Source organism: Strongylocentrotus purpuratus, unplaced genomic scaffold, assembly GCF_000002235.5.
Source record: "Strongylocentrotus purpuratus isolate Spur 01 unplaced genomic scaffold, Spur_5.0 spur5_scaffold_15, whole genome shotgun sequence".
Taxonomy (NCBI): Eukaryota; Metazoa; Echinodermata; class Echinoidea; order Camarodonta; family Strongylocentrotidae; genus Strongylocentrotus; species Strongylocentrotus purpuratus.
Window position 1 is genome coordinate 26,670,875 of NW_022145600.1, and position 27,144 is coordinate 26,698,018.

Genomic DNA, 27,144 nt, shown 5'->3' on the forward strand with positions numbered 1-27,144 from the left:
GAGAACTAAACTTCTGTTGAATGAGAAAGACATCTTACACCATGGATGGATTCTGCCTTCTCTATCTGCTCCTGCTTCTCTTGATGAGATCTGGTGACGTTGAAACCAATCCAGGACCTAACACTGCAGAAAGGTATGCATATACTGGCTTACTTTGATTCATCAGGTCGTCGCGTCTGGTCAGGTGGTTGCGTTACACGACCTTTTGTGAAACAAAAGATTATGTAAAGGTGCACGTTCAGAATGCAATCTTTCGTAGATTTGCCGTAGGGTTTTCACAAAGTGTCTGGCAAATTAGACCAGACCATTTATACAATGAGAGGGGTTTATTTTACATTAGCCTCCGACATTTTGTAAATAAAAGGGGCATGATACAAATCATTTTGTTTTGTCATACATCGCATCAGTATACTGGTACTCACAAAGCACAATATCTGTCAATAAATAGGCTTAGCCAGCTATAATTAGCATGACAGCCATCTTGGAAAAAATAGCAAAAAAAGACAAAATTGTTATTAGTAATGCCCTGCCTCCTACTTTTTTTTGGAAAAACAAACACATTATTTTTGTTATTTGGCCCTATTATTAGTATTCTTAAAAGTAGTAGTATCCTTTTCTTCTTATATTATTCTTATTACTATCACCATCATTATTGTATTACACTGCCAGACTCTGCTTTTTTTGGAATGATTACCCTTACCTTGCCCAGAGCCATCTATACACAGAGTTTGGCCAACCCGATGGCGACTTGTGCTGTGTTGGGCAAGCAATGTTGTAACCCAGTGAAACCAAGTTTGCCAAACTGTTTCAAATGTTTATATCACCGTCAATGTATTTTGGCATCCGCAGGCTGTTTTATTGCACGCTCGAGCACATAATACAAATTGTTAAGTGTCACATGATGGCTTATCAGCCAATAGGATGCTCTCTAACTAATGTTCTATCGTTCCCAATTGATTTATTATTCATTTTACAGTACTGTCAGTGATATGGAGTTCCTGAAGCTGGCCCATGATATCCCTCCATCTTACTACGATGCTGTAGGGATATCTCTTGGGATCCCCTCAGCTCAGATACAGGCAATCCTGATTCAGATGTCGAATAACTATTCCAATGCATTTTTGCGAGTATTCATGAAATGGAAGGTCAAGCAGCAACCTCCACATTCAAACAGACGACAGCTTTTGGCAGACGCACTTCGAGAGATTGACTTGGGTGGCCTATCGGACAGATTACTCAATGAACCTCTAATTCCAAACAGCACAGGTAAACAGATATTAATTCTTGCTACACAAGAAGATATAGAAAACTGTGCATAAAACGGAACTATAGAGAGAGTGAGTGCTCCGTGTTCTATACATATGTCACAATTTACAGAAGTGTCAAATAATATGAGGCCCCATGCATGTTTTATAATTTACTAATTTAACTTTGTTAATCCCAGATATTTTCTGGACACCAATATAGTTCAAGTACTTTTAGTGACAGCAGAATTCAATGTTTGCCAGCTTTCTTTGTTCTACAAACAAATTCTATTCTTTTGCGTCATCCCATTATGATAACTGTAATTATGCATCCACCCACCAAAGGTGGTGCCGGATAAAATATGTTTTGGGGTGTCTGTCCATCCGTCCTACATTAATTTTTTCCATTACGATATCCGATCTTAAGAACCACTTGAGGTATGAACTTCAAACTTGTTGATAGTATTTATCACCATAGGAAGATAATGTTGATTAGATTTGGGTGGTAGTGGGTCATAGAGGAAATTACAGGTTTTAGTCTCATGATATGTCAAGAACCACTTGAGGTATGAACTTCAAATTGATGTTATCATGCATCACCAAAGTGAGATGGAGTGATTAGATTTTGGGATAGGTAGGTCAAAGGCCAAGGGCCATGAGGGTCAAATTTAATTACCTTTTAGGGTTTTAGCCCCTTTATTGCAATGTTTCTAGAACGGTTTGACCCATGAATTTCAAATTTGGTGTTGGTATGCACCACCACATTGAAACATATGTTGGGATAAGATTATAACCATATCAATAACTACTTTAAAGATAAACTCCAGTTCTGGTAAAAAAAAAAGGAAAATTAATTCTCACAGAATCAAACAAAACTTACACTGAATGTTCAAGATTACAAATAAATGACATGTGCCAAATAATTTTGGAAGAAAATGTATACTGGCTGAGTAATGAGCATAGAAAGACAAGGAAATCAAGGTAGTACTAGCCCCGACACCATGTGTGTTGTCCCATATATAGCTTTCTATGTACAGTGCTTGTTACTTTACCAAGACTCGGCCAAATTTATGATGATTTTGATGACTCCAGAACCTTGCAGTGCACACCAATACTTACATGCTACATGATCAACTGTTTCTGATCCATTCCACACCTTTTCTTTCACAATGCAATCGCATTACCAGAACTCACCTTTATCTTTAAGCTACTTTAGCTGGCGGAAAAAATTATTTAAAAACTGACTACATATGGTTTGCGTCACCAAAGGGAGACAAGTGATCAGATGTTGGATTGTAAGGTCAAAGGTCAAAGGTTGTAAAGATCAATCATCATGTATACCGGTATATAGGATTTTTGTTCTCATTATGATATTTAAAGATTCAAGCCCTGATTTTAACTGAACTTAGGCAGAGGCATACTGGAGATGCAGTCTATTTGTCTTGTTTTGTTTCTTCAAAATAAGATGTATGATTGTAAGGGAAACTGCATTGCTGAAATGTCCTAGGAATATTAATTCCAGTGATATTCATCTACAAGTACATGTATACACATATTACTCAGATTTTAAATGCCCTTAAATTTGAATGAAGTCATATAAATTCAGACAAACATGTAGGACTTTGTGTCTTTGACAACATGCACCTAGTCATATCTCACACTATTAGCCTCAGGCCTTTACAATCCTTTTAGATGTATCAAACTATGTTTACGTGTAATCATGTGAATATGGATTTTGTATTTTTAGGAGGGCCATCAAGACTGCTCCAATCACAGACCAAACCTCCTTTAGCTGAATCTCAGACGAACCTACTTTCTCCTGAACTGGTTGAGCGGTGTACAAATGACATCAAGTTCAAGTATAGGTCAACTCTCTGTAAGATCAGATCTGATCCTCTCAATCCTGCTTCCACTGTCCAGTTTGACGATATGTATACTAATCTTGTCTTACTAGAAGAACATGGGACAGACAAGCGAGTGCTAGATTACAATGATATCCTTGATCTCAAAGTCAATGGAGAGTTCCCCAAGAGGATCATGGTTCAGGGAGAGGCAGGGGCTGGAAAAACTACATTCTGTGCTAAGATTGCCTGGGACTGGGTTGAAGGGAGGCATTTCAGTCACTTTGTATGGGTCTTGATAGTTCCTCTACGTGAATTTAAGCAACACACTATTGGCAAGATTGTAAAGTCTTATCTGGCCAAAAACAATCCAGCAACAGTTTCTCAGATTACTGAGTATATCCGGTCGAATCCTGACAAGGTATTCATCGCATTCGATGGGCTAGATGAAGTCAGTGGCAAAATCATGAAGACAAAATCTTGTGACGAACAGCCTACTGATCAAATGCAACTTCAGCCATCACAACCATATGTTACCTCCTCAGAGGCATGTGGAAGTTCATCTGAGACTGGTGATATTGGACTTGTAGAGATTCTTTGTTCAGATCAGCTTGCCTCTTGCCCAGTCTTGGTGACCACTCGCCCATGGAGAGCAGTAGAAATTAGATCAGATGGTGATCTAATGAAGCTCTACACATTCATTCGTGTTGAGGGTTTCAACAGAGAGAATTTGTCAGTTTACATTCACAAATACTTTCCAAAGAAAGATGATAAAGCAAATCAGCTTATCCAGTTCACCAGTGAGAATGATGTCATATCTGAAAACATGGCCCACTATCCTATATATGTAGCCATGTTGTGCCTTATGTGGAAAGAACTTGACGAGCAAAAACTAAAGGAAATTAAATCACTGAAATCTTTTTCTCAGATATTTAAAGAAATGATTGCCTTTCTGAAAGAACATTATGCTCAGAAAAAGGTGAAGAAAGTAGGCAGCCCCTCATTTCTTTCCTATTTGAAAAAAATTGATGAGCTCCTTGGACCGATTGCCAAACAGGCCCTCAATGGTCTGCTAGAAAATACCTTGATTTTCGGTGAAGATGATTTCCAAATATGCCCAGAATCCAAGGAAACTGCCTGTAAGGTCGGGATTTTGTCTCAGGAGGACAGAATTACCACTAGCATCGACATACATAAGAGGGATGCTCATGTGCAATTGCCAGTCTTCTTCCCTCACAAACTGTTTCAGGAGTACATGGCTGGAGTCCATCTCGCTTCCCTGTATGAATCAGATCGTAATGAATTCAATAGGCTGATTGAGCTAGTAGTGCTGCCAAGGAAGCAGGAGTTTAGGTATCTCCTGTACTTCACTGTGTCACAAAACAAAAGTATTGCAACCCATGTACTGAACCCTATGCTTCAGGGACTAGAGGTAAATAATTTTTTGGACACAACGGTAGATGTAACTCTAAGTGGAGAGTTACCTTTCATTGTTGATGTAGCCTTCGAGAGTCAAGACCCAGATGTAGCAGCCTTGGTGAGGGACAAGGTTTCATCAAATGCAATTGCACTGACCGTATCCGCTGATATGACAGCGCACACTGTAGCTGGTTATGCTTTCATTGGACCACATGTGGTAAGTTAATCACAGTTTGATGAACAAAATTAGTTCATCCATTTTTGTACAAGTTCTTATATCTTTTGCAGTTTTCTTACAGTACAACAGTATAATTATGGAAGGGTGCATCTCGACTAGCACATGTGCTATTTTCTGGCCCCTAATACCAAACCAATTTTCTTTTCTCTTTTCTTTACAAACGTATAACGATTTCTTTGAGCAGATATAAATACCAGTAACACGTGATTACACACGTATGGTTTCCATATACTTTGGCCTATATGGCCTTACATGCTTAATGCTAATATGTGATGCATATATAGTGCGATACATTATAATGCAGAATATGAAATGGCAGCTAAAACGTCCCACTCTGCAGATTTTCAAAATCGGGGTATGAGATGCCCTGAGTTTGGCCACTCAGAATACACTTGCAAAATTTCAAGATAAAGAAAAATTGAAAAGGGGCAGAAATCACTCTGAAAATTGATGTCATGCATAGCCGATACGTGTTACAGTTGGGCAGAAACCCCGCATAATCGGAATTGTGACCTGCTTTCAATTTCGATTCACTCAAAATTTTCTGAGTGAACATATACCGTGTATGGTATCATTTGAAGGGGTACTTCATTGCAGTCATTTTGACCCCATTGTCATCCAAGCAAATGTCCTACAAGCATGTCACGCATTGTAATGATCTACGTCATGAAATTTTGTCGAGCTTGGCAGGTATTTGTCAAGCAGGTTGATACACATGTCTGCCAAATTTCATAGACCTAGGTATAACGTTCACTAAACGAATCTGATGTCGGTGGAAGAGGAATTTTGAAAAAATTCATAACGTGCAAATTTACAATAACATTGAAGCTATGTACTGGCACGTACATACAGAGTGAGTCAAAAAAAAGGTTACACCTAGACAATTGCTAATTATTTAAAAAATCATCTATGAACAGTAAATTATTATACATCTTATGAAAGAGTGTTTTATCCCAAATCATTTGGTACCATTTTTGTCAGGTATGTGTTCACGCTTGGATGAACACGAGGCATTGTTTGCGAGAGTGCAAAAATCGACTATGCTCTGTTCTGAAACTGAAATCAAGTCAAAATACTACTTTAACTCCTTGAAATGTGTAGTGTAACCTCATTATAACAAACTCACTAAGACTATAGGAAACTTCCACGTTAAATACGAAGACTAATCTAAACATCACCAGAACAACATCTCGTTAATCAAATGTAAGATTAAACCCCTAGTCCTTTGTTTACATCATAACTCACAAACTTCCATTTATAGAGCAAATATTTCCAGTTTATAAGCTTACTCTGTTTGGTTCATTCATGTATTAACTAACTCAACTTTCTCTCTTAAACTATCACTCTAAATGGCCAACAATAAGCCAGCTTAAATAATGTATTAAAGCACCTGAATACATTGTATTAAACATATCTACATAGATGAAGCGATATTTAACATCGCGTCTGTATGTTATGCATTGTCATTTCTAAAAGAAATAAGACTTCCAATGTAACTCATACAACGTAGACCCTATCACTATACAGTGCGTCCCAGAAAAAACGAAACCGAGAAGTATCGATGTTTTATCATAACTTAATCTCAACCATAATTAATGAATGATACATATTTGGAAAGCTTAGAGTCTCCTCTTTCCTGTGATGCTACTCAGATGATGCATATTTCACGCATAAGTGATTAAAAGCAATTTGAAGGAAGGAAACCAAAAAGACATTTGGCGGGCGGTATCTGAATTTCGAAGACAAATTCACATTTCTAGAAAGTTGAGTTTCTGACCTTTCATATGACACCTCAATCAGGAAAAATGAGCGAGGAATGACAAAGTTCTGTTTGTTTAAAGTAGTGCTTGCATTTCCATAATTTTATTAAACGAATTCGTTTTCACTGGCTGCCTGCCGTATCAATAAACGAAATTAACAAAAGACTTAACTCCGTTTCGTTGACAATCAGCCGTAGACGAGAGTCTTCATGCATGGCTGATTGTCAGCGAAACGGAGTTAAGTCTTTTGTCAAATCTGCTTTTTGCTACGACAGGCACCCAGTGAAAACGAATTCGTTTGTTAAAATTATGAAAATGTAAGGGCTACTTTAAACAAAGAGAACTTTGTTATTCCTCGCTCATTTTTCCTGATTGAGGTGTCATATGAAAGGGCAGAAACTCAACTTTCTAGAAATGTGAATTTTTCTTCGAAATTCAGATACCGCCCGCCAAATGTCTTTTTGGTTTCCTTCCTTCAAATTGCTTTTAATCACCCATGCGTAAAATATGCATCATCTGAATAGCATCACATGAAAGAGGAGACTTTAAGCTTTCCAAATATGTATCATTCATTAATTATGGTTGAGATTAAGTTATGATAAAACATCGATACTTCTCGGTTTCGTTTTTTCTGGGACGCACTGTACATACATACCGGTATACATATACTATACTATACAGTTTTGTGCATAGCAATTTATACACCGTACTCGGTACACATTGATTATGTAATATCATTTTTCTTCAACAACCTGACCAAAACACATTCTTAAATCACCACAAATGAAAAGCATGATATTTTAAAGATAAACTTACTTCTATGGTGACATTTCTTGGCTAACTAAAACAACCAGTGGCGGATCCAGGGGGGGGGGGGGCCCCCCCCCCCCCCCCCCTGGGAAAAAATGTGTATTTTTACATTTTTTAACGTTAATTTTACCTTTTTTTTTGAGATGGCCCCCCCCCCCCTCCTTGGCGCTCAAGGGGGGGGGGGGGGGGTGCAAGTTTTCGAGAGCCAAAACCCCCCCACCAAGTGAATTTTTGGACGGCGTGATTTTCAAATTTTTTGGAGCAAAAAAAAAAAAACGATTTTCATATTTCAGCACACTAAATTTCAAATTGATTTCAAATTTGGGCCCACACCCCTAAGAAATCCTGGATCGCACCTGAAAACAACATAGTAAGACTTTCGTCTCCTGAAGGTCCTTTCCTAACGACAGAAACATGGCATCTGCAAACACGTCGCTCTGAACTAGAATTAGCATAAATTCCATACGCGCTATGGTAGACGTAAAATAAGCTACGGTGTCTTCTGAATTAAAAGGAAAACAATTCAGCTATCTCCTGGTTTGTCAACAAACCATCTTATTTATTTCCTTATCCCTCTTAATCTGTGTATTTCTTGCAGCACATTTACGGCAACCGCTTATGTAGGTAATACACATGTATGCCTAACATCCAAGAGAACATCTCTATTTTGCATCCCATCAGTAACCACTTTGTCATTTTATCCAGGTTACCCTCTGTATTAAGAGAAATTGTGGACCTACTATGTCACTGGATGTGGCAGAGATAATATGCTCCATGCCATCTTTGAAGGAAGTTTCTCTACAAAGTGCATTCCATCATTGTTTTTTTGAAACACTTGCAAGGAAAGGAAAAGAATCAAAGGTGAGCGGTTCATCCACAATTGTGATGTACATGTATGTGTGAGTGTTTAATTTCATTTCTTTCCATTCCATTACCATCTCTTCCCTTTTCTAATATACATTTTACTTTTCTTTAATTCCTTTTAATGTCTCATATATATGTGCTGGTTCTTTTGACGGAAGTATATATATCAATGGTCTTTTCACTAAGGCAGCAGCAGTCTTGAAAAAACCATTTAAGTGTGAATACTATAACCGTGGAAACCGTGGAAGATCACAACGTACTTAACGGGGAAGTCCACCCTGATATTAACTTGGTCTGAATAACAGCAGATAAATAAGAGGGAAAAATTAGTGAAAGTTTGAGTAATATCAGATTAAAGATACTAAAGTTATGAATTTATTATGCTGTCATCAGTGAAACACATATTTGTAAATCTGTGATGTCTCTTGTAAGAAAATTGAGATATATTTTTATTTCCTCTAGTAAATTTTCAATCATACATGCACCCATGTATCATTGCAAATATATTTCAAATATGTATGGACAAAAATATATAATCCGTCATCAATACAAAGAGCATATTGGAGGGGGAGGGGGCGGGCTCACAAGATACGTCACATTGTTGACAATTTGTGTTTGATTGATCGCAATTTCAAAAAATTCATAATGTTCTTATTTGAACCGGAATTTGCTCAAACTTTCACTGACCTGTTCCCTTTATTTTCTAGATCTGCTTCTATTAAAACCAACGTAATATCATGATGGACTTCCCCTTTAAAGATACTATGTCAGCTTTTGCAGCCAACATCAAATTCTGTAGAACTGTGCAGGAATTATGAATTTGTCATGTATGTCCTATCTGTAAAATTTAAACATTAGCAGTGTCCTAGTATTCAAATTATGCAAGGAAACTCGTTTACTTTCTAGACTCGCTGTCAGACACTGTTGTGTGAGTGACTGACATCTTTTTTTCTTTGGTAATAATATACATAAAATGAGCTGTAACATGTACATGAGCGTTTGTCTATATCAATAACCCACTACTTGTAATGGCCAAAATTAAACTGATTGAATCTTTGTGCAGCACAAAACGTACGACCATTCGGGGCAAGGGTCTGAAAATCAGACTATTATTTAGGTTATTGCAATCACTTATGTCGATTCGACAACTAATGGTCGTTATTTTCCCACAAAAAGGCATTTCCTCAAGCCCTTTTGTTTCGAGGGAATTTCCAAATAAGTATTGACTTTCAAATGCTGTTGAAATTTAACCTTTTCATTTTGGGGCCTGTAAATGGGACATAGTACCTTTAACTTGAAGTACCACCAGTGACGTTTATTAATTGTGTTAAAGGTCTCCCTACTATCAGAAGCATATCTTCAATATCATTCTAGTTTGTTTATGAGAAGAACTGCTATAATCTAAATATATATTATAGGCCTGTCCACATCAGCTCCAGATTGCCAAATATCCCGTTATTTTAACTATCCCGATCGCAAATTATCCAGTTAATTTATGTCTTCATCAGCCCAAAGTTGCAATTAGCGGGATATTAGGTTGAGATAATCATCTCAAGATTTCTCAGGCTAGTTTGCAAAATAAGCTGCTATTTGGCAAAATATCCTGCTATTTGTCCGGTGCGTCATCACCAGCCCGAAGACTCGCACTATGCGCGATGGCTGAGCAAAATATCTCTTTTTTTTCTTTTTTTTCTTCTTTTTTTCTTCTTTTCTTTCATAGCTTGTAAATTAAATGACCATATGACTTTCCAGTCGATTTGTTCTGTACCATTTAACATTTCTCTTCGATTGGAGGTCTAACAATTGAATGAATAGACAACGTAAAGTAGAAAAACTTCGGCTTTTGTTTAGTGTTAACATTCATTAAAACATTTTTCATGACACCTTCGTTTTCTTCCTGTGTCGCATCATACACATGTACCTGTCTTAAAATATTCTTTTTCCAAACTTTGGGAATCGCATTTACTATGATGTAATATTCTTGAAACAAAGAAGCATGTTTTTTCTCAAATCTTTCTTCAATTTCTCTCAAAGACATAAATCTAGAGTTTTTTACGACATCATTAATTTTCAAAAGGCCTACATCAAACCATTTTTTAAATAAATAATACATTTTTGTTATGATCTCTTATATTTGAGTTATACCATATGTCTTCACTTCTAACATTAGTACATTGTAAATCAATTGGCTTCTTACTTTCTACTATCTCTTTAAAGTCAAACCAAGTATATACCATATTCTTGTTATATTGGAGCATTTTTATATTCTTTAAACAAAACTTCATATCATCTTTTGTACATATTATAAATTGCCCACTTTTTTAAAGAAACCATCAATTATCTTTTCCACTTTGAGTTTTCGTGGGAGAAGTAGTGCAATATCCACTTTAATATAAAACTTTGTAACAGAGCATTCAAATCAACCATTGTTGTCTCCCCTGCGTAGCAAAAAGCGAGACATAGGCGCCGCTTTTCCGGCGACGGCGGCGGCGTCAACATCAAAAACTTAACCGATTTTTTATATAATTTTTAAAGTATAAGTTCTTAGTCAATGAAACTTGAACTTTAGGATTATCAAGTATCCCCGATCATGTGAGTAGAATTTCAGGTCACAAAGTCAAGGTCAAAGGTCATTTCAGGTCAACAGACTTGGACTATGTTGCGGCATCATCATGAAAAACTTAACCTAAGGTTAAGTTTTTTAATTTTTGATATAATTTTGAAAGTATAAGTTCTTAGTCGATGAAACTTGGACTATAGGGTTATCAAGTATCCCAAATCATGTGAATAGAATTTCAGGTCACTAAGTTAAGGTCAACAAACTTGGACTTTGTTGTGGCATCATCAAGATTTTGAATTTTTAGCATATTTTTAAGATTGTTTGTTCAAATTCCATGAAACTTGTACCCAAGGGTTATCAAGTATCACAAATCATATGACAAAAATTCCAGGTCACAAGGTCAAAGGTCATTTTAGTTCAGTAGACTTGAATTATGTTTTCACAACTTAAATGAGCATTAATAAATCATTTTTTTTAATTAATTTGTTCATATTTCATTCAAGTTATCGATCCTGGTACAATTAATAGTAAATATTCTTCTGATGATTCTTGGTCAATATTCACTTCAAAATGCTGATTATATTTAGAGGATTTCATTTTTGGGGGCTTGCTAATGGGCCACCCTGCCTATAAATAATGTTCCAACCTCAATTTTTCATCATATCGAATTGCATAATGCAGGCGAGACCGCCGAGAGCGTTTACCTTGTCAATCCTCCATACTCATAACTCATACAAACCACTTTTCTTTTTATTTTGTGTTTTTATTTCATTCCACAAAAATGTATAAAGTAAAGAATCAATGTGTTTCATTACATTTCCGGCATGAAATCATGTGAGCATTGTATATAATTTGAGAAACAAGGAATGATTTGATTATGGTTATTTTACCAAAAAAAGTTAAGTGCCTTGCTTTCCATAGACGTACTATATTTTCAATCTTTGATATTTTGGGTTTCCAATTAAGATTTATTAGGTTTTGTTCATTTTTCCCAAAATGAACCCCTAATATTTTAACATCAGAATAGGTCCATGGAATGCCATAAATGCTTTCACCAATGGTGTCTCCATTAATGTTAACTATGGAACTCTTTGATTTATTCAGCTCTAAACCAGAAAATAAATTGAAATGTTTTATCTGCTTTATAGCTTTCTTTAAAGATTTTGTGTCTTTAACAAAAATTGTTGCGTCATCTGCAAATTGCAATATCTTTATTTCGACTAAATCAAAAAGGTTAATTCCTGTGATGTCTTGATCGTTTCTTATTTTAATAGCTAGTACCTCGGCAGCGAGTATGAATAAAAGGGCCGAGAGAGGGCACCCTTGGTGCACGCCTCTTGTTATGTTAATTTGTTCTGTTAACCAACCGTTTACATTAACACTGCTTTTAACATTTGTGTACAGGGTATTGACAACTTGACAAAATTCTAACTTAGACAATCAAAGGCTTTTCTAAAATCTGTTAAAAATACAAGTCCTTTGTCTTAGTGGTTTTGGACATAATGAAATATATCTTCAATTTATCTGATATTTTCAGCTAAAATTTTACCCTTGATGTACTGTACTTGATCATTGGAAATTAATGTGGGAATTACCTTCTGGAGACTTTTAGTTAGGACCGATGCCGCAATCTTGTAGTCATAATTAAGAAGTGAGATTTAGTGCGGTATGGTATGTAATCCCGTAGGATTTTTGTGCCAAAGTTAATACTTTGGCTGTTTTGGCTTCAAAAGGGTCCCAATTGGCCAAAAATGATGGGGTTCAAATTTTCAGACCCCTCCTTCATTTCCTGGGGGGTCCTAGACCGGGAGCCAGGGGGGTCAACCTAGCTGGGAAGAAAACCAATTTTCATGTGCACAGATGTAAAGATCGCATAGCTCCACATAACAAATTGACCATCTGGCATGTTCTAAGTGGTGGATGTGGCCAGGGGGACGCCCCCACCAAAAAAGTGTCCCTTTTGACGACAAAATAGTATTGTGTAAATAATATTTTAAGGAAACCTTGAACCACCATGAGTTTGGTGTCATATAAAAGAGAGTTAAACTAGAAATTTAATTCGTCATGGGGACGAATGAGGTGGTCTGTCTTCAATTTTCATGATCATTGACAAGTCAAAAAGTAAAAAAAATTGAAGAAAAAAAATTGTTGGGGACGCCCGGACTCGATCCAGGGACCTCGAGGTCCGAAGTCAAGTGCGTTACCGATATACCAAAACATTTCCCATAGCGATTACACGTAAACGAGAAATGGAATTCTCAAATCCCACTTTGTCAGTGAAATATGAGCATGATCCCGGCATCTGATCGAAAAATATAGGGCACACTTGTGATAGCTTATTGTCTCAGCTACAACATACTCAAAAGCTCAGCGTAAAGAAAGATAAAACGACGGAGATATTGCTCGCGAAAGACAAGAATGTAGAATCCAGTTTTGAGAAAAAGTCATGTCCCATAGAGAATACACGCAAAATGTGAAAAATTGACATGCCTCCTTTAATCGCAAAAATATGCCATGATACCATTGTCACAATGAATTATTGTGATGACTGCATTTGTAGAGAATATTCTAAGGTAGAACATATCAAAATTTGAAAGAAAATTGATTAATATTTACAAAGATACAATAAATTTTCCAAAAATCTGCTGACGTCATAATATGCAAATTAATATTTTGAGTTCGGAGGCCATTATGATGACGTCATGAGTTAATTGAGGGTCAAATGAGACATGAAATCATATGTCCAACTCATGCTTTTTTCAACCATGATATAAAAGTTGGGGTCAATGGACTATCTGAAGAGCTATTTTGATTTTTAAAATGGCATGTTTTTGATCAAATTTGCATTATATTGCCCATAGCAGCACGCGCGGATTTTGAACTTTGACGCGCGCTCACGGCCTAATGAAAGGTCAAGGGTGACTGAAATGAATGTAAATTGTCATTTACGGTAAGAGGAATCTAAATCATGTAAAAAATTTGAATTTGACCTTTTCCGCGCGCTGTGAGCGCGCGCAACGCACGCGGGGACACGTACGGACGGAAAATTTTGAAATGCTTAAAATGACCTGATTCGTACTCTCGTTTAATAGTTAGGTGATTTTGAGCATTTTAAAATGCGTATGCGCGCGTCATGACCTTTATGTGACCTTTGATGACATGACCTGTTGACCCTTGACCTGAAGTATATGTGATATGAATATGAATGACCTTTGCTTATGCATCATGAAGATATGATGGATAACGTGATTTCACAAAATGGCGCCTGGATGACGTCACGATGACCTGATGACCTTGAAAATGTTCCTGTCACGTCTCATGACAATGACCTATGACTGTGTCAAAATTGAAAGAAATTAAGACAACCGATCTTGAGTTAACCGATAAACAAAAAACGGGAAGAAATAAAAACTAGACATTTAATTCGTCATGGGGACGAATTAGGTGGTCTGTTTTCAATTTTATGATCATTGAAAAGTCAAAAAAGAAAAAAAAAACTAGAAATTTAATTCGTCACGAAGACGAATAAGGTGGTCTGTCTTCAAGTCTTATAATAGATTATAATATTTACTATATTGAAAAAGGGAGAAGTTATATAGACTTGTAAACAATGATGATTATGATTATGATCTTGATAGTAATGATTATGATGATGATGATGATGATGTTGATGAGGATGATGATCATGATCATGAGCGTGATTCTGACATCTTATCGGAAGAATGAGGGTGATTTAGATAACATATAGTCTCAGCGACAACATACTAAAATTTGGGAGAAAACTGTTGAATAATAACCGAGATACTGGTCAAAACACATTGTCATGCAGATGCATGTTTTGAAAAAAGTGACCTCCCATAGACATAACACGCAAATATGACAAATTATGCATTGTCGCCTTTAATCGAATATTTTACTATGGGGACGTCAGATAAATGAAAAATAAATGGAATATTTCTGATAGAGAGTTATCTCAGCTACAAAATATCAAAATCTGGGAGAAAATCGATCACCGATAAGTGAGATAATCTCAAATAAACAAAGACAAAAATGACGTCATCAACAAAATACATTTGTTTGAGTTTAGATGCCAATATGATGACTTTATTTCACTTTGTACGAGTCAGGGTGGTATGAAATCATATCTCCAACTCATGCTTTCTCCAACCATGATATAAAAATTGGGGGTCAATGGACTATCTGAAGAGCTATTTCGATTTTTAAAATGGCATGTTTTTGATCAAATTTGCACTATATTGCCCATAGCAGTACGCGCGGATTTTGAACTTTGACGCACGCTCACGGCCTTATGAAATATGAAGAGTGACTGAAATTAATGTAAATTGTCAATTACGTTAAGAGGAATCCAAATCATGTAAACATTTTGAATTTGACCTTTTCCGCGTGCGGGGACACTTACGGACGGAAAATTTTGAAATGCTTAAAATGACCTGATTCGTACTCTCGTTTAATAGTTAAGTGATTTTGAGCATTTTAAAATTTTGACGCGCGCGTACGTGCGCGTCATGACCTTTATGTGACCTTTGGTGACATGACTTGTTGACCCTTGACCTGAAGTATATGTGATATGAATATGAATGACCTTTGCTTATGCATCATGAAGATATGATGGATAACGTGATTTCACAAAATGGCGCCTGGATGACGTCACAATGACCTGATGACCTTGAAAAGGTTACTGTCACGTCTCATGACAATGACCTATGACTGTGTCGAAATTGAAAGAAATTAAGACAACCGATCTTGAGTTAACCGATAAACAAAAAACGGGAGGAAATAAAAACTAGACATTTAATTCGTCATGGGGACGAATTAGGTGGTCTGTTTTCAATTTTATGATCATTGAAAAGTCAAAAAAGAAAAAAAATGAAGAATTTTTTTTTTTGGAGACTCCCGGACTCGAACCAGGGATCTCGAGGTCCGAAGTCAAGTGCGTTACTGATATACCAAAACATTTCCCATAGCGATTACACGTAAACGAGAAATGGAATTCTCAAATCCCACGTTGCAAGTGAAATATGAGCATGATCTCGGCATCTGATCGAAAAATAAAGGGCACACTAGTGATAGCTTATTGTCTCAGCTACAACATACTCAAAGCTCAGCGTAAACAAAGATAAAACGACGGAGATATTGCTTGCGAAAGACGAAAATGTAGAATCCAGTTTTGAGAAAAAGTCATGTCCCATAGAGAATACACGCAAAATGTGAAAAATTGACATGCCTCCTTTAATCTTAAAAATACGCCATGATGCCTTTGTCAAAATGAAATATCGTGGTGACTGCATTTGTAGAGAATATTCTCAGGTAGAACATATCAAAATTTGAAAGAAAATTGATCAACATTTACAGAGATACAATCAATTTTCCAAAAATCTGCTGACGTCATAATATGAAAATTAAAATTTTGAGTTTGGAGGCCATTATGATGACGTCATGAGTTAATTGAGGGTCAAATGAGACATGAAATCATATCTCCAACTCATGCTTTTTCTAACCATGATATAAAAGTTGGGGTCAATTGACTATCTGAAGAACTATTTTGATTTTTAAATAGGATGTTTTTGATCAAATTTGCATTATATTGCCCATAGCAGTACGCGCGGATTTTGAACTTTCACGCGCGCTCACAGCCTTATGAAAGGTCAAGGGTGACTGAAATTAATGTTAATTGTCATTTACGGTAAGAGGAATCTAAATCATGTAAAAAAAAATGAATTTGACCTTTTCCGCGCGTTGTGAGCGCGCACAACGCGCGCGGGGACCTGTACGGACGGAGAATTTTGAAATGCTTAAAATGACCTGATTCGTACTCTCGTTTAATGGTTAAGTGACTTTGAGCATTTTAACATTTTGACGCGCGCGTACGTGCGCGTCATGACCTTTATGTGACCTTTGATGACATGACTTGTTGACCCTTGACCTGAAGTATATGTGATATGAATATGAATCACCTTTGCTTATGCATCATGAAGATATGATGGATAATGGGATTTCACAAAATGGCGCCTGGATGACGTCACGATGACCTGATGACCTTGAAAATGTTCCTGTCACGTCTCATGACAATGACCTATAACTGTGCCAAAATTGAATGAAATTGACGAAACCGAACTTGAGTTATCCTAGGCACAAAAAAGTGTAGGAAATAAATAAATAAATAAATAAAGAAAATTCTGACGAAAACAGACCACCTAATAAACAATATTAATAATAATAAATAAATAAAGAAAGAAAGAAAATTCTGACGAAAACAATAGGTGATCTGTCGAAAACGACAGACCACCTAATTATCTACATTTTGATACCAATTTCAAAGAATTTGGGATTAATTAACATCGCAAATTTAAGTAAAAAAACATGATTTTTGTGATTTTTTTTCGAAAAATTTAATTTTATCAAAAAACATTATTTTCCATATATCAAAATTGGAGAATTGCATTTTTTTTCATAACTTTCCAGGAATTTGCTCATGTTCAACGACAATATCCTGTGCGAGGGAGAGGTTGATATATCGTTTCAACTAAAAGTTATAGCAATCCAAAGTTATTGATTTGATTTCCACAAAAACAACATTTTTGCCCACATGTGTAATAACTCTATGCATAAACGTGCATTAGTGTATTAAGGACCTGTTTGGTGTGTTTACATCGAGTTTTAAAGATAACTTTGAACTAAAACCTCTAATCACCATGTATTTGGTGTCAAAAGATGGATAATTAAAATACCTTCATTCTGATATCAATTTCAATGAGTGATGTAGTGTGTGAAATATAAATTTTGAGCCAAAAAGGTGCTTTATTGTAGATATTCCTCTGATTTATGCCAGTATCGATATTGGTATATTAACTGGACAAAAGTGATAAGACATTTAGTAGTGCAGAAAGTTCAAAGGATTTAGAGCGCTGAGTGCAATTGATAAGTTCTTCTCCTGTACTATGGGATGTTTCAGGAAATGTGGACATTGGCAGTTGCCTCCCCCCCCCCCCCCCCCCCCACCCCCCCCCTTCCAGCCCCTTCCAGCCGCTTGTCATAATCTTGCCAATGCCCAAGAAAAGTTAGTGCATCGATCAACATGAATATAATAATATAATATCGCCATATTTGGTTTAATGGTTAATTTTGCCTGACTACTAAGAAAACACGTGTATATGCTTGTAAGCAACCAATACCCCGCATAATTCCTATTGTGATAAGATTAGAATGACATAAACTTTTCTTAAATAGTTTCGGCTAGGTATGCAAAGTTGTTTTTTCTCTCGATTACAAGTAATTAGGTACAAAAATCGAAGGAACATTATGAAACTACTTGATTCGATTGAATCTCAGTTTTAGTCTTTGTGTGTTTCAAATAGGAAGTTCCAGAACTACAATTGAGATAAATTTGAAATCTTTTCTGCTTAGCCATGAATAATTTAAAAGCGTTACTAACTCCTTGAACTTCTAAGGATCTCAATGTCATTAGGTACCAGCTTATAATTTTGACAAAACATCACCATCTACATTAGAGTTCTATCATGCCTGTTGCATAAATCATATGGTCTTTTTGAACATGTTGCTGAAATGACATGATTTTCTGTGATTTTTTTCTCTTTTTGGGAAGTAAATTATACTTTTGTATGCCTTTGTTGGAAAATAACAAGTCTCCCAAATTTACAATTAGGCAAAAAAATATGCTTATTTAGAAGTATTTATGTCGGGGCCTGCAGAACGGTAGGGCTCGAGCCCTCCTCACTTTTTTGAAAAAGTATGTTAAATAGTAAAAGAAAGAAAGAGAGAAAGAAAGAATGAGTGACCTGCCAGTGTCACAAATGAGGTATCAAAATATGCTCTTCTGACTGTAATTAAATACCTAAAACCCCTGAGCTTCCGGGGGCTCCACACCATGGACCTCACCAAGGGCACTAAGACGGGTCCCTGAATGCTCATCTGACCATAATTAAATGCCTTAAACGCTGAGCTTCATGGGACACAGCCCCCTGGACCCTACTTCAATTAGTGACATGCCAGTGTCACAAATAAGGTATCTAAATATGCTTATCTGACCGTATTTAATGCCTAAAACCTGTGCAGCTTCCGAGGGCTTCGCCTCTTTGACCCCGCCGGGGCAAAGACAATGGACCCCACGCCAATTTACGCTGCACTCGCTCCGCTCTACCTGATCGTTAATACTCCACTTTGAAAAACGTTCCACGGGGCCGGCATGTAACATGTAAGAGTGGTGGTGGTGCAGATTTTTCTTCTGCCCCCCAAAAACGTTTTTGCTCATTACGCCACTGCCCCTGAAAAGTGAGCCCCCTGGAATGTTTGCCCCCTCCCCCAATCCCAAACTGTTGAACTTTCTGCACTACTAAATGTCTAATCACGTTTTTCCAGTTAATATACCGATATACTGGCAAAAATCAGAGGAATATCTACAATAAAGCACCTTTTTGGCTCAAAATTTATATTTCACACACTACATCACTTATTGAAATTGATATCAGAATGAAGGTATTTTAATTATCCATCTTTTGACACCAAATACTGTACATGGTGATTAGAGGTTTTAGTTTAAAGTTGTCTTTAAAACTCGATGTAAACACACCAAACAGGTCCTTAATACACTAATGCACGTATATGCATACAGTTATTACACATGTGGGCAAAAATGTTGTTTTTGTGGAAATAAAAAAAAATATCAACCTCTCCCTCGCACAAGATTTTTTCGTTGTACATAAGCGAATTCCTGGAAAGTTATGAAAAAAATGCAATTCTCCAATTTTGATATATGAAAAATCATGTTTTTTACTTAAATTTGCGATGTTAATTAATCCCAAATTCTTTGAAATTGGTATCAAAATGTAGATAATTTAACTCTCTTTCATATGACACCAAACTCATGGTGGTTCAAGGTTCCCTTCAAATATTATTTACATAATACTATTTTGTCGTCAAAAGGGACACTTTTTTGGTGGGGGCGTCCCTCTGGCCACTCCCACCACTTAGAACATGCCAGACGGTCATTTTTTTATGTGGAGCTATGCGATCTTTACATCTGTGCACATTAAAATTGGTTTCCTTCCCAGCTAGGTTGACCCCCACTGGCTCCCGGTCTAGGACCCCCCAGGAAATGAAGGAGGGGTCTGAAAATTTGAACCCCATTATTTTTGGTCAATTGGGACCCTTTTGAAGCCAAAACAGCAAAAAAATCAACTTTCGCACAAAAATCCTACAGGAGCTGTTTCAGTGACATACCGTAATACACTAATTGGTCTAAAATTTTCTAAATTAGTTTGATCACCTTTTTTGTGTAATAACTTAATTCTGGCTTGTCTCTGCGTGTTAGAAAGTTCATTATTTTCAAATCCCTCGTTTAGTGAGTTTACAAGCAAACATTTAACTTCTGTCCCAAAAAAATTATAAAACTCAACATTCAGGCCATCACTTCCAGGCGCTTTGTTTTTGGCAAATTTAGAAATAACGAGCAAAATATCTCGACCTAATTTCTCGAACATGAGTTTAAAGTTTCAAGGTCAAGTCTCAAGCTATTGAAGACGCGATTTGTAACTTTGGGATTATTTCCCGAATCAGAAATAGCGGGCTATTTGACAATCTCGAGCTGATGAAGACAGACCTCATGAGTGAAATATTAAAGTCCTGTTCAGACTCCAAAAATAAGTCTGAATGAGACCAGCATGTGGGCACTGAAACTTTTGGGAAAGGAATGTTGGAGGAAAAAATTGTCCAATTTTATTGTTCATTTGTTATGTAATGGGATTTGTGGTGAGCCAGCTCTCGCCCCCTCTCTCTCTCTCTCAACTTTTGTCTTTCAAATTATGTCTTTTGATTCCCTGCATGGTCTTTCCAAGGAGTTCTGTAAAATCCTATACCGGTAACTCCTTGGTCTTTTCATCTAGCTCTGTTGTTTACATTATTCCTGCAAAACCTCCTTGCTGATAAAAGGTGGAATAGAAGTGTAAATTGTGTGATATTATATTTACACAATGATGGGTTCAGAATTGCTAACTAAACAACCGCTCTCTCGATCAAATAAATGTTTCATCAATGACATGTATAATTGTGTCAGATGTATAGATTGAAATGAAAGTAATATAATATCTGTATGCAATTGAAGACAGAGTCGATATGATATATTGGTATTGATATTGGTGCAGAGTTTAGGGTGACAAGAATAACGGTTGTTAGTCACAATAATCTCTTATGACTTTTCATGCAGATAACTGTGAATAATCATAACAATGAAAGATCATCATCAATAGTGATCTGTCAGTTCATGACAGGTTCAGTGACCCATTAAAAATTCCATATCAAGTGTCTCTCCAAGCCCCTCTCCAAGTTCCTCGGTCTTGAGCCAACCGTTTCATCGTCTCATACCCCGTCGCTCCACATTGTGTGATTACATCGTCTAGAAAGCCTTTACGAGGTCTTCCCCTCTTCTTCTTTCCATGAATACGACCTTCTATGACTCTGAGCATCAAGCCCTCATCATGCCGCATTATGTGTCCAAGCCATTTCTTCTGTCTCTCTCTAATCGTTTGAATCAGCACCCGCCTTTCTTGAGCTCGATGCAACACCTCTTCATTCGAAACTCTGTCCCTCCAAGACACACCTAGTAATTTGCGCCAGCACCACATTTCGACCGCCTCCAAACGCTGCATGTCCTTTTTAGTGAGTGTCCACGTCTCAGCCCCATACAGCAGTACACTCCATACTAGAGACTTCACAAGCCGCTTTCTCAAACTAAGGTCAATGTTGTGGCTCATCAAGATATCTTGTCTTTGAAAGAAGGCAGCTCTTGCCAGAGCTGAGCGCAAGTTGACCTCTTTGGCAGACTTGCCATCCTTAGTCAGCACACTGCCTAGATACTTGAAGTGGTTGACTTGCACTAGTCTGTTGCCATTTATCATGATAGTTATTTCTTTTGTCTTGCCTTTACTTATCATCAACACCTTCGTTTTCTTCTCGTTGATTCTCATGCCATATCTCCTGACCACTTGATCCATCTGTACCATCAGTCTTTGAAGACCATCGGCAGTGACAGCGAGTGTGGCCTGATCATCAGCATAAAGTACAGACCTAATCAACACTCCTCCAACGATCACTCCTTCTTCTAACATCGCCAGAGCTTCTCTTACCATTGCCTCTGCATAGATATTGAAGAGAAGAGGAGACAGAAGGCATCCCTGACGTGTTCCACGTCCAATGACGGCTGGTTCAGAGACCCCATCTCCAACGCGGACGCTAGCAGTCTGAGACATGTACAGGATGCAAGCAATCTACGGTCTTTCCAATCAACACCCATGGCTGACAGCACTTCCATCAGCCTAGTCCAATTGACACGGTCAAATGCCTTTTCGTAGTCCACAAAACAGATATATAGGTCCTGATCATGCTGTATACATCTCTCACTTAGTATTCTCATCACAGCGATTGCTTCTCGAGTACCGACCCCTTTTCGAAAGCCAAATTGGTCAATTCCAATATAAAAGATGAAAGATATGAAAGATCCACCTAAATAATGTCATATATTGATTGTTCTCGGACACTTTGTTAACACCAAAGAGATTTGTACATCATTGTCCTCCATGCTTTTGTATTTGGATTTACAGTACATGCAAAATATAGTTAACAATGACATCGTGTATTCTGTTCAAATTTTAAACGAAGGTGTATCTTGGTATAATCTACAAGCCTAAAGATTTTGGTGATGCTGCCTCCAGTGTTCCGTCTTTTATAGGGTCAAAGGTCATATTTTTATAGATGTCTTGTGTGCACTCTAGTGTGTGGTCTAACTGCATCAGATTTCTTTCAAATTGAGTATGGAGTGTATGTTGGTAAAATCTATGCACCTATAGTTTTGGGTGATGCTGCCACCAGTGTCCCATTTTTTATAGGGTCAAAGGTCATATTTTGGTGAGTGTTTAATGTGCTCTCTGCAGGACATATTTCTTGACGAATTTCTTTCAAATTTTGTATGGAGATGTATCGTACAATCTACACATCTACTACTTGCAATGCTGCCCTCATTGTTCCGTCTCTTATATGGTCAAAGGTCATATGTCTTTTATGCGCTCTAACGGCCACATTTCAAATTTTCTACAGACATGTATTATACTCTAATCTACACACATATTGTTTTGGTGATGTTGCTCCTAGTCTTGACAATAGTCCAAGCCACTTGTGGCGACCTCTCTATGCCATCCTTTTGTTTCAGGGAGGGGAGAGGTGATCTTTGTCCCTCCTTCGAACATAAGGATGACACAAAATTGCTGCCACTGCAAGGATACATTTACATTGCGATATTTCTAGTTATATTGTTGTATACCGTTTTGGCTGGAGGGGTAGGCCAGATGACAATATGTTGGCATTTATGATTCTTTACTTTTTTTTGGCAAAAAATGTATATATACACCAGGGTGTTAATAACATTACCACTGTATATTATCTATGATAGTATAAATGTGACACCTGATAGGTAATTGATCAACATCGATAAGGATTAAACCGATTCGATTCCATCACTTTCTTTAAATTCCATGTTGGTGTTTATTTAACACTCATTTTTATGCCTCCGCTATAAGGTAGCCGGAGGCATTATGTTTCTGGTTGTCCGTCTGTTCGTCCCATTCTCGTGATTGCGTTATCTCAAGAACCGATTGATGGATACCGCCAAACTTGGGACATGTATTTATCATGCAGATCCAATGAACTGATCAGATTTGGGGTCAAAGGTCATGGGGCTAATTATGTATGCAAAAAATAGCTTGTGAACGCAATTTCAATACTGACGGATTGATTACTAATTTACTATCAAACTTGGGACATGTATGTTTCTTGCAGAGACAATGAACTGATTAGATTTTAGGGACATGAGGTCAAAGTTCTAAGGGTCATACATGTATATGAAAAATAGCTTTTAATCACGATATGCTGAGAACCTGTTAATGGATTTATCATTACAATCAAACTTGAATTTTGAAAATTAATTTTGTTATTGATGTATGGCGGTGGTATCATTTTCGACTGTGTGCAGTCGAACATCCCTATAGTTTGGTTGTATTATTATTCCAAATAGTCTAAAGAAGATATGTAATGAAAACGAATGTTTAAGTATGACCAATATAAGATATAATGTTAAAAATGTGAATTTCATCATCTTATTTGCATAAATTACCATGAATATGGAAATGAGTGAATTTTCAAAAAATATAAATAACCATAGTATTCAATACACTTCACTTGAAATGCCCTACCCCCCCCCCCCCCCTGTCGTAGAAAGATGTATAGACATTTTTTAAATCGCTCTTACTAAATCATCCTCTCCATAGAAACTTTATTGTGTTCTCTTTCTCAATAGACAAGAATTGAATTTGAAAAGAAATTCTATTCGATCATTTTTGTTTAGAATGTTATTATGTTATATTATATTAGTAAATATAACATATGCATGTATAGATGTGCTACTCAAATATATTGACAAACAATGCAGGTCCAGACTGTCAAGCTTGATGGGCTCCATTGTCCCACAGTAGCCTCATTACATCTCCTAGCAGAAGCACTGTGTTATATGCCCAACCTGACTGACCTGACACTTGATAGTAATCTCACTGGGGAGTTCTATTCTGCATTGAAAGCAAAGGCATCATCCATACAGGTATGTGTCCTAGTGTAAATGTCATGGAGGTTCATTGATCGACAGAAACAGCAGTAATAGTTATATGGGGCACATGTACATACTGGTATGTGTTTTTTCCTTCTCCAATTACCCTTTAGAACAGTCATGAAACATGGAATAAAGCAAACAACACATGTACTGATTCAGTTGAAATTCAAGTGTGTCTAAGATTGACATTGGTTTGACTAATAATCAAAATTCAACCTTTTCCAAGTTTGATTGATAATAAAAATATGTCATATGGTTTTTAAGAGCCATTTTTTTTTTTTATAGAAGCTTGAATTTACCAAACTGAACCATAGCAACAAACCTCCTGACTTTAGGGGTCTTGTGCATATGAAATCCAGAGTTGTGAATACCTTTAATACATTAATAGCAATTGTATATTTATTGGTATTATGAATTTCAGTGTAAGTAGGAGAAGGACTTATTAATGCAAACAGGTTGAAAGCCCTATAAAGAATACATAAGGATATTCAAAAAAATTATCTTTACTAAATAATCCTCTTTTTCTCAATAGACAAGAATTGAATTTGAAAACAAAATCTATTCAATAATTTTTGTTGCGAATGTGATTATGAATAAAACTATGAAATTAATGGAATTTGGCTGAAATGTTGGAATACAGTCAGAAATTAGTGAGTAAAACATATGCATGTATAGACGTGATGCTTAAATATAATCACAAACAATGCAGGTCCAGACTCTCAAGATTGATGGTTTCCTGTGTTTCGAACCAGCCTCTTCACATCGCTTTGCAGAAGCACTGTGTTCTATGCCAAACCTGACTAAACTGACACTTAGTGGGCGTATCTATGAGGAGTTCTACTCTACATTGAAAGCAAAGGCATCATTCATACAGGTATGTGTGTCCTAATGTAAATGTCATGGAGGGTCATTGTATGACAGAAACAGCAGTAAAAGTTGTAAAGTGCACATGTATATATGTTTTTTTCTCCAAACACCCTTTTTTGAAGGCCATTCACTCTGTATATTGGAACAGTCATGAAACATTGAATTAAAGCAAACTACACATGTACTCATTCAATTGAAATTCAAATGTTTGAAAGATTGACATTGTTCTGATCAATAATCAATATCTAACCTTTCCCAAGTTTAATTGATAGTAAAAAAATAAGTCATTTTTTTTAAGAGCCAATTTTAATAAATGCTAGAATTTACCTCACTGAACCATAGCATCAAACCTTCTGACTTAAGAGTATTGTGCACATGAAATCCAGAGTTATGAACACCTTTAATACATTAATAGCAAATGCATATTTCTGGTTTTATAAATTTTAGTGTTAGTAGGATAAGGACTTATCAATGCAAACAGATTGGAAGCCTTATAGAGCGGTGAAGTGTGATGTCATCAAAAAACTGTTTTGAGAATTTTTCAATTTTAACTTCATTTTCCAAAAGAACATCAAAAATAATGTACAACTGTCGAAAATCAATTGAATAGGTTAAGTATTGGCTGAGATATGACCATCTGAATAAATAGATTTCCTATGGCACTCAGTGTTACAGGTAGTTTGCTCTGGCTCGTAACATTACGAGCCAGAGCAATAACACTGAGTTCCTACAGGAAATCTATTTATTTAGATGGTCATATCTCAGCCAATACTTAATATATTCAATTGGTTTTTGACATTTGAACATTTTTTTTGATGCTCTTTTGGAAAATGAAGTAAATATTTAGAAATTCTAAAAAATAGATTTGTACGATGTCACAGCTTCGGTACTCTATAAACAATACATGTAGTATTTAAAAAAAAATCACTATTACTAAATCATCCTCTCCATATAAATTTTAGTGTTCTTTTTCCCAATAGACTAGAATTGAATTTGAAAATAAAAACCTATTCAATCAATTTTGTTAAAAATATTATTATTAATACAACTATGTAATTAATGGAATTTGTGTGATATGTAAGAATACAGTCAGAAATTAGTTAATCTAACATATGCATATATAGATGTGCTGCTTAAATATATTGACAAACAATGCAGGTCCAGACTGTCATGCTTGAGGGTCTCCAGTGTCCCACACCAGCCTCATCACATCTCCTAGTAGAAGCACTGTGTTCTATGCCCAACCTGACTGACCTGACACTTGGAGGGGCTCTCTATGAGAATTTCTACTCTGCATTGAAAGCAAAGGCATCATCCATACAGGTATGTGTGTCCTAATGTAAATGTCATGGAGGTTAATTGAACGACAGAAGCAGCAGTAATAGTTATATGGGGCACAGGTATAAACTGCTATGTGTTTTTTTCTTCTTCAATCACCCTTTGGAACAGTCATGAAACATGGAATAAAGCAAACTACACATGTACAAATTCAGTTGAAATCAAGTGTGTCTAAGATTGACATTGATTTGACTAATAATCAAAATTCAACCTTTTCCAAGTTTGATTGATAGTAAAAAATATGTCATACAGTTTTTTAAGAGCCATTTTTTTTATAGAGGCTTAAATTTACCAAACTGAACCATAGCAACAAACCTCCTGACTTAGGGGTCTTGTGCATATGAAATCCAGAGTTATGAATACCTTTAACAAATTGATAGCAAATGTATATTTATTGGTATCATGAATTTCAGTGTAAGTAGGAGTCGGACTTATCAATGCGAACAGTTTGGAATCCCTATAACGAAAACATAAGGAATTATTTTAAAAAAATACCTTTACTAAATAATCCTCTCA

At 36.4% G+C, this 27,144-nt stretch overlaps 1 protein-coding gene across 1 annotated transcript; it reads left to right on the forward strand.

The window, feature by feature from the left end:
- Positions 1 to 25,596, forward strand: LOC105437627 (NACHT, LRR and PYD domains-containing protein 12-like). Its single transcript, XM_030985918.1, has 6 exons — positions 1 to 133; positions 977 to 1,266; positions 2,992 to 4,721; positions 8,018 to 8,173; positions 24,250 to 24,414; positions 25,133 to 25,596. The coding sequence occupies exons 1-6, from the start codon at positions 21 to 23 to the stop codon at positions 25,310 to 25,312; spliced, it is 2,634 nt and encodes an 877-aa protein (XP_030841778.1). The 5' UTR covers positions 1 to 20; the 3' UTR covers positions 25,313 to 25,596.
- The last annotated feature ends 1,548 nt before the right edge of the window (positions 25,597 to 27,144 follow it).